Below are 9,231 nucleotides of genomic sequence, written 5' to 3'. Positions count from 1 at the left end.
CTCCTCCCGCACGGGAGCTCACTGGGGGGATCCCCAGGAGCTGCATCACAGTTCACCTGCTGCTCCCTACCACGTTCAATTCCCCCAAGGACTTTTTTCAGAGGGACGCTCTCCCCCTCCGTATCGCACACTCACCTTCCCCTCTCTTCATCCCCAAGTTGTCTTATCCCCCTTTCCTCCTAGGGGCTTCATCTGCTGGGTCCTCTTCTGTGCCTTTGCCACAGTGCCCTGGGGGACTTGGCCTTGCTCGGGGTTTCTGTGCCGCCCCGGTGCACTGGGCAATCCCAGCAAAGCCGCCCCGGTGCGCAGGGCAATCCCAGCAAAGCCGCCCCGGTGCACTGGGCAATCCCAGCAAAGCCGCAAGCCTGCTGCGGCAGAGGAAGGGGGAACACCCTCACCAAAAAGCATCTTCAGACAAGGCCCGCTGCTTTTGCTCGAGGTCTCACGCCCCGTTCAGAAGATGCTCTGCTGGCTCCGCCGGCTCGCCAGGCTGCACGGGTCCCCTGCCGCCTTGCTGCAGGGGGGCAGGCAGGGTGTGTTTGGGCAGGAGCAGATTTCCAGGGGTCCTTGGGACTGCGGTGCTGACCAAGCCACTCGCTGTCACAGAATCATAGAATCACTTTGGTTGGAAAAGCCCTTTAAGGTCATCAAGTCCAACCTTTACCCTAACACTGCCATCCATGGCACTAAACCATGGCCCTGCCCTGGCGCAGCTTCAAACCATTCCCCCTCATCCCATCGTCCGTTACCAGGGAGAAGAGGCTGTCAGCAAGCTTCTGGTGGCTCCGTCCCCAAAGCCAGCTCCACCTGTCCTGCTGGCTGGAAGATACCAGTGAAAAACCCCAAAGCGACCAAAAGGCACGCGCGCACAGGGCCCTTCGTTCCGCTGAAGTTCCACTTGTTCTCAGCTCAGCCCGGGCAGGTCCCCAGGGCACACGTGGTGGGAGGCCCGAGGGGACACAGCCGGCCGCTCACTTCCCTTCCCGCAGCCTCCGGGCCAGGGCGACTGGGGACAAAGGGCAGGAAAGTGCGTGGCTGTGGCAGGACAGAGAGCAAGAGTACACGTGTGCGTGAGTGGGGGGGTCCCAGCCCGAGCCCCCCAGGTACCCCCCGAGCCCCCCAGGTATCTGTGCTGAGACCTGGGCAGCTTAGCACGCGAGACCTGGAAGAGTCAGACCTGGAAGGGACCTGGAGGGGCTACTCAAAGCATTTTGACCCGCACAGGCAAGTAGAAAACAGCTTTATTTTAAAGAACAAATGAGTATCCGAGCCTCCGCAGCCTGGGAAAGAGGTGACGGAGGTCTGAAGGCGTCGGAGGCCTGGGGAGCAGGAAAGGGCTGGCTTCGTGTCGCTCCCGGCACAAGGACGGTGGCACCCAAAGAGCGCCAGCCTGTGACGGCTGAAAAACCAGCAGAAATGGCTTTTCCACCCCACGTGTCATTGGGGCCTCCGTGCCACAGGATGCTGCGGGCGCTGGCAGTTCGCAGGGGACCGAAAGACGACTGCATAAATCACAGAGTGACCCCCCAACGTTTGTGAGACGAATAAAAACTCTCTCTTAGGCAGGAGGTCCTCGTGGCCCAAAGGAAACCTTCATGGCCAAGGGGCACGAAGCCCTCAGCAGCCCCACGGCTCGGGGGTGGAGGGGTGGTCCAGGCTGCCCTCTGGATTTTAAACTCATCGTTGCCGAGGGGTCACAGCCGGGGGTCAGGGCGAGGCAGAGGCTCTCCCAAGCTGGGCGCATCCCTGGCAAGGCACCCATCGCCACGCAGACTTCGTGAGTCGGGGTCTGGACCCTGCATAATCTGGAGACAGAGGGGGGTGATTACCAAATCCAGGCCCCCCCTGGCTCCCCTGAGGGTCGCCCCTTTTGTCCCGCCACGGAACTGCTTTGCTGAACGAGGGAGAGGCAGCGCGTGCTTGGCAGCTGGAGCTCACCTCCCTCTGCAAGGTTTTGCCCAGCCCACGGGCGGCTCCTCGCTGCGTCGGAGCGAGCGGTCCAGTTCAGAGAGCCCAGTGCGACGCAGAACATTGTAGAGCACTTTCTTTTTGCTAGGGTGGGCCATAAAGCAAGCCCTGTCCGTGTGCAGGACCTCGGAGGGAGCACGGGCGCTGCAGTTGCAGCACCGAAAACACCAACTGCGGCACTTTTTAGCCACGGGATCCAAAGCCACCTTTAACACCAGCCTGGCATCCAAACCTTGTCCCCACAGGCATCCCCGGTGTAAAGCTGTCCCTGGGCAGCCTGCCCTTCGGCTGAAGCCAGCAGCTCTGCTGGCTTCTGCGGGGCAACAGCACGTGAAAAAAAAAAAGAAGGAGCAAGCGCTGGAGCGGTGCCCGTGCTGCAGCAGGAGCAGCCCCTGCCCCTCAGACAGAGCCGTCCCCAGGGGTGGGGGAGACCTCAAGCAAATTCACAGCACCTGGCTGCCCGCAAGGCATCTCACCTCCTCCCACCACAGGATTGCTCTATGCTCTTTCCAAGGTTATTACAAGTTCTCAGGCGTTTCACTGAGACCGTTCCCTGGCTAAACCAAGTCCTGGCTACAGCCGTCCGCTCCGCCCATGGCCACTGGGATGTCAGGAGAGGCTGATCCCTTCCCCAGCCCCAACCAGCACACCAAGGCCCTTCTAGAAACCAGCCTATGTTGCATTACGGGCCAGTTCAGCCCTTCTGGATGCTCCCAAGGGTGGAAGTTGCTGTGCTCTATGTTAAGGAGAACCTTGAATGTCTAGAAGTCAGCTACAGCGATTGTGGAAGCCCTATTGAAAACTCTGGGTCAAGATCAGAGGAGTTATCTCCAAGGGGCATCTTACAGCAGGCATCTGCTACTGACCTCTAAACCAAGATGATAAGGCCAAGGAAGCAATATTTGGGTCACTTAATCAAGCTTTGGGTCAACAGAACCTGGTTCTTATGGGTGACTTGAACTACCCAGACATTTCTTGGAAGAACAGTACGGTTCCTGGAATGAGGCACTGCTGGGCTTGCTGCTCACAAACCGAGGACACCTCTTTGCAGTACCTCAGTTAGTGAGAGCCTTGGCCGCAGCCACCACAATATTGTGGGGTTTGGGATCCTGCAGAACACGCTGAAGTGCTAAGACAAAGGGTTTAGATTTTAGAAGAGCAAACTTCAGCCGGGAGGGACTCCATGGGAAGCCCCCATGGAGGGCAAAGGAGCTAGAGAGTGCTGGGACTTTTTCAAGAACGCTCTCCTGGAAACACAAACACAAAGACTCCCGCCATCCTCAGAGGCGTTGAGCATCACTGGAGAGAAACCATAAAACTGGGCGACTTGACTCGCTCCCAAAGACAAACGCATCCCAGCGCATCTTCCCAGGCCACTGAATTCGGTCCCGGGTGCCAGATGCACGTGACACTACCCCTTTCCTAACTGCATCCAGCTCTGCAACTTGGAGGGGGGGAAGTTGTCCCCCCCCATCCCATCTCTGAACAAGATGCTGGTGTTGCCTTTGGGGACTCAAGTCTGGAGATGGCCACGGGCTGGGCAATGGTGGCCAGCTCGTGAGCTGCCAGAGTAAAAATAGCTTCAGTGACACCTGGAGGAAAGCAAGCCCTCTGCTGCGTGAAGGTTTGGGTGCTAATGAGAGCATGGTCCTTGTCCCCAAGCTCAGCTGCAACCGCCCAACACCCTGGGATGGGGACCGAGGGACGGCGTCCAGGAGGGGGTTGAATATCTCCAGAGAAGGAGACTCCACAGCCCCCCTGGGCAGCCTGGACCAGGGCTTGGGCACCCTCAAAGTCAAGAAGTTCTTCCTCCTGTTCAACTGGAACCTCTTCTGCTTCAGTTTGTGCCCATGGCCCCTCGTCCTGACGCTGGGCACCACTGAGAAGAGTCTGGCTCCGTCCTCGTGACCTCCACCCTTGAGATATTTGTACGTGTTGATGAGATCCCCTCTCAGCCTTCTCTTCTCCAGGCTGAACAAGCCCAGCTCCCTCAGCCTTTCCTCGTAGGGAATATGCTCCAGTCCCCTCATCATCCTTGTTGCTCTCCTCTGGACTCTCTCTAGGAGTTCCTCATCCTCCTTGAGCTGGGGAGCCCAGAACTGGACACAGTGCTCCAGGTTGAGAACTACAAGGCGTTGCCAGGGCGTGCAGAGGTGCAGTCAGAAAGGCATCTGCTACTGACCTCTAAACCAAGATGATAAGGCCAAGGAAGCAATATTTGGGTCACTTAATCAAGCTTTGGGTCAACAGAACCTGGTTCTTATGGGTGACTTGAACTACCCAGACATTTCTTGGAAGAACAGTACGGTTCCTGGAATGAGGCACTGCTGGGCTTGCTGCTCACAAACCGAGGACACCTCTTTGCAGTACCTCAGTTAGTGAGAGCCTTGGCCGCAGCCACCACAATATTGTGGGGTTTGGGATCCTGCAGAACACGCTGAAGTGCTAAGACACTCCATAATCTTTGAGAAGTCGTGGAGATCGGGAGACATCCCAGAAGACTGGAGGAGGGCGAACGTCACCCCCATCTACAAGAAGGGCTTAAGGGAGGATCCAGGAAGTTACGGGCTCTTACTTCAGTCCCTGGGCAAGTTAGGGAACGAATCCTCCTGGGGGGTAGCTCAAGCCAGATGAAGCACATGGCTGGGAAAAGCCAGCATGGATTCACCGAGGGCATACTGTGCTTGACAAACCCGATCTAAAGGGTTTAGATTTTAGAAGAGCAAACTTCAGCCGGGAGGGACTCCATGGGAAGCCCCCATGGAGGGCAAAGGAGCTAGAGAGTGCTGGGACTTTTTCAAGAACGCTCTCCTGGAAACACAAACACAAAGACTCCCTTGGCTTAACTGCGAGCTTCCAAGTCTGCTCAAAACCAGAAGAGAAGCCTACCAGAGATGGAAAACGGGACAAATAACACGTTCACAGAATCACACAGAATCCCAGGATGGCAGGGGTTGGCAGGGCCCTCAGGAGCTCACCCAGTGCCACCCCCCTGCCCAAGCAGGCTCACCCAGAGCAGGGGGCACAGGACAGCGGCCAATCCCAGAAAACTGGAGGAAGGCGAACGTCACCCCCATCTACAAGAAGGGCTTAAGGGAGGATCCAGGAAGTTACGGGCTCTTACTTCAGTCCCTGGGCAAGTTAGGGAACGAATCCTCCTGGGGGGTAGCTCAAGCCAGATGAAGCACATGGCTGGGAAAAGCCAGCATGGATTCACCGAGGGCATACTGTGCTTGACAAACCCGATCTCCTTCTACGACAAAGTAACCTGCTCGGTTGATGTGGGGCAAGCGCTGGACGTTGTCTGCCTGGAGTTCTCCAAGGCTTCCCCGAGCCTCCTCCTGGAGAAACCGATGCGTTACGGTCTAGAGAAGTGGTCTGTGCAGTGGGTGGGGAACGGGCTGACAGATGGTGGTAAATAGCTCCTTGTCAAACTGGCAACCCGTCACGAGTTGGGTCCCCCAGGGATCGATATTGGGCCCAACGCCGTTTAATATCTTCATAAGTGATCTGGATAACAGGATCAAGTGTAGCCTGGTGAAGTTTGCCGATGATACCAAACTGAGTGGGGAAGTGGACATTTTGGAAGGGAGAGCCACCCTGCAGGAAGACCTGGAGAGGCTGGAAGAGTGGGCTAACAGGAGCTTTATGAAGTTCAACACAGACAAGTGTAAGGTCTTGCACCTGGGAAAACAATCCAGCACAGGCTGGGATACACCCGGGTGGGGAGCAGCTCTGTCTGTAAGAAAATCCCATTTGACACCGTTTGGCAGAAATGGGAAATTGTGCAAGCTACTGTAAGATGAAAAAGAAACTCACCAAAAAAAGCAAAAGTTGAGCTTGAATTGAAATTGGTCAGAGATGTCAAAAACTACAAGAAAGGGTTCTTCAGGTACATAAAAAACAAGCAGAAACCGAAGGAAAATACTGGCCCACCGTTAAGCACGGGAGGTGAACGAGTCACCAGCAGTGCTGAAAAGGCAGAGGTTCTCAACACCAGAGCAGGGCCACCAAGGTGAGAGAGCCGGGTTTGTTCAGCCTTGAGAAAAGGCAGCTTGGGGGAGACCTTATCACCATGTCCCAGTATGTAAAGGGTGGCTACAAAGAAGATGGAGACTCCCATTTCACAAAGAGCCAGTTGGAAAAGACGAGGGGTAATGAGTAACAGTTATTCCTGGGGAGATTCCAAGTGGATATCAGAGGAAAATTTTTCACAGTGAGAACAATCAGACATTGGAATAGTCTCCCCAGGGAAGCTCTGGATTCCCCAACATTGGACACTTTTAAGATTTGGCTGGACAGTGGGCTGGGATGTTTTGTCTAGATCGTGCTCTTGCCAAGAATTTGGACCAGATGATCCTTGAGGTCCCCTCCAACCTGGCATTCTGTGTTTCACACGGTTCTCTGATTCCCTGCCTTTGCAAGCACCTTTGCCAGCTCAGCCGACAGCTCAGTTCTTGCTGCGTTTGGACCGCGGTTAAACCATGGGTGGGTTGGACAGGCACTGTGGACCACAGGTTCTTACCTCTCTGCCCAGGCAGCTGCTCAGCGGGTGTCATAGCGTCCTTTGGGTGCCTGGGAAGGTGATGCCGAGCAGGCTGCGGAGGCCAAGCACAGGCGGCCAGGTAACACCCAGCCGCGGAGCTGCCCGGGCCCCGGCAGCAGCAGTGTGGCAACCAGCGAGCCCGGGCTGGGGTGGGAGGTCAGCGCTGACTGGTTGGGTGCCGATGGCTCAGTTATCCAGCAGGCGACCATGGGACATCTCCAGTAACATAACGAGGTGGGTTTGCTGTGATTCATCTGCACCAGGAGCATCCCACGGATGCGTTGGTGGGACACTGCGGCACCTGGCCCAGGACATGGGGCGTGGGGAAGGCGAGGACGCCCCGTGCGTCCGTCTGTGCCACCCGGGGCCGTTTTCACCAGTCCCTGCCGTCCGTCTGTGCCACCCGGGGCCGTTTTCACCAGTGAGTGCCAGCTGATGCAATGCTGCTCTCTGGGCAGCAGAAGGCTGTGGCACGTGATGCGTGAGGGGGTTCCCGTGCCTGTTAGTGGTTTAAAAACCTCCAGGGTGAGAAATTACCCGTGTTGGTGGGGCCTGCAGTGTCGGAGCTGATTTCTTTGCCCAACTAAATCTCAGCAAGATGTCGCTCAACGAACTTTTTTATCCCCCGCCGGAGCTGCCCAGTGAAGCCCGGCCGCCAGGGACAACCCAGCGGGAGGAGGAGCTTTCGCCAGCCTTTGTGTTGAAGAAACAAACCCCACCTCGGCTGTATCCACAAACCCTCCCCAGGCCAGGGACATGGGCCAGGTGCCCAGTAAAACCAGTTTGCTGGGGTTTCTAAGATACCACCGAAACAGACTCTGCTAACCTTGAGGTGAGCCCAGGTAGCACGCCGCCGGGCTCCTGGGCATCCAGTCCTATCTCCCACCCGCTGGGTTTGCAGACGTTTGAATTAAAGGTGACCTGTGGGCACGTCTCAATCAAGATCCTTGTGCCGTGTGCCCGCTGCAGCCTGCGGAGACCCCTGGCAAGGAGCCTGCGGGGCTGTGAGGTGGGGCGTGGGGAAGGCGAGGACGCCCCGTGCGTCCGTCTGTGCCACCCGGGGCCGTTTTCACCAGTGAGTGCCAGCTGATGCAATGCTGCTCTCTGGGCAGCAGAAGGCTGTGGCACGTGATGCGTGAGGGGGTTCCCGTGCCTGTTAGTGGTTTAAAAACCTCCAGGGTGAGAAATTACCCGTGTTGGTGGGGCCTGCAGTGTCGGAGCTGATTTCTTTGCCCAACTAAATCTCAGCAAGATGTCGCTCAACGAACTTTTTTATCCCCCGCCGGAGCCGCCCAGTGAAGCCCGGCCGCCAGGGACAACCCAGCGCGGGAGGAGGAAGCGATTCACTTGGTGCTTTCGCCAGCCTTTGTGTTGAAGAAACAAACCCCACCTCGGCTGTATCCACAAACCCTCCCCAGGCCAGGGACATGGGCCAGGTGCCCAGTAAAACCAGTTTGCTGGGGTTTCTAAGATACCACCGAAACAGACTCTGCTAACCTTGAGGTGAGCCCAGGTAGCACACCGCTGGGCTCCTGGGCATCCAGTCCTATCTCCCACCCGCTGGGTTTGCAGACGTTTGAATTAAAGGTGACCTGTGGGCACGTCTCAATCAAGATCCTTGTGCCGTGTGCCCGCTGCAGCCTGCGGAGACCCCTGGCAAGGAGCCTGCGGGGCTGTGAGGGTCCCTTGGCCACCTCCCTGCATCCTGGGCAGAAAGCAACTGGAGCCAGAGCACATTCTGGACGGTCACCCCCTTACCCAGCCGTATCTACCCAGTTTGGCTACACAGAGGCCGTGGGAGACCATGCTGAGAGTTTTGCTGAAGCAAAGGTTCTCCCCTCACCCACGCAGCCAGTTATCTCCTCTCAAAGGCACTGGGGTTGGCCCAGTACGACGTGCCCTTTGGAGATCCCTGCTGGCTGTTCCCTTCTCATCCTTTGGGTGCCTGGCAGTGATTGCCGGGAGGATTTGCGCCACCACCTTCCCAGGGACAGAGGTGATGTTGGGCAGCTGTAGTTCACCAGCCCCTCCTTCTTGCCCTTCTCAAAGTTGTGTGTGACGTTTGCCTTCTCCCACTCATCAGGAGCATCCCAATTGCTACGATCTTCCAAAGGCATCAGGGAGGAGCCATGGCATCCGCCAGCAGCCTCGGCACCCTCAAGGGCATCCCGGTCCTGTGGAGTTGCGGTTGTGTGCCCAAGTCAATCTTCCTCTAGCACGGATAACGCCTCACCCCCGCAGGCTCCGCTGCAAGGACCAGCGACCCGGGAGGATCGGGGACAAACCTCAGCAATAACAATGGGGTCAAAGAAGGCTTTGAGGCCCTCAGCTGCTCTGGGCCTGTGGCCACCAGGACCAGCGACCCAGGAGGCTTGGGGGCCTTGCTGGCCAGCAAGAGCTGGGCTGCAGGAAGCCCCCGCTGTGATGCCTCCTGAGCCAGCACCTCCCGAAGCCGCGTGGGGTGGGGGGATCCAGGCTGCTGTGAATCACCCTCTCTGCTAGAAGGAACTTGCTCCCGTTTCACCCCTGGGAACCTGCTGCACTTCATAAATTCAATCTTGGAAAGCTGCTGCGCTTAATAGATTCAATCTCAAGAAATTCTGGTTTTCCTTCCTTGTTCCAGCTTGGCTCAGGTGACATGATCTGACCGATACGGTGGGGCTTTCCGGAGCTGTAACCCCATGGGTGTTGAACCCTGCCACATCCACCCAGAGCTG

At 57.1% G+C, this 9,231-nt stretch overlaps 1 protein-coding gene across 1 annotated transcript in view; it reads left to right on the top strand.

Moving 5' to 3' along the window:
- Positions 1-5,147: 5,147 nt before the first annotated feature.
- STING1 (stimulator of interferon response cGAMP interactor 1) overlaps positions 5,148-9,231 on the top strand; it is a 9,741-nt gene continuing 5,657 nt past the window's right edge. The window contains exon 1 of the mRNA XM_009645196.2: positions 5,148-5,353. Within this exon, the coding sequence (XP_009643491.1) occupies positions 5,148-5,353 (206 nt within the window). The remainder of the gene's footprint in view (positions 5,354-9,231) is intronic.

Source organism: Egretta garzetta, unplaced genomic scaffold (genome assembly GCF_000687185.1).
Source record: "Egretta garzetta isolate BGI_Z169 unplaced genomic scaffold, ASM68718v1 scaffold521, whole genome shotgun sequence".
Lineage (NCBI taxonomy): Eukaryota > Metazoa > Chordata > Aves > Pelecaniformes > Ardeidae > Egretta > Egretta garzetta.
This window is presented reverse-complemented; position numbering and strand designations above follow the sequence as displayed.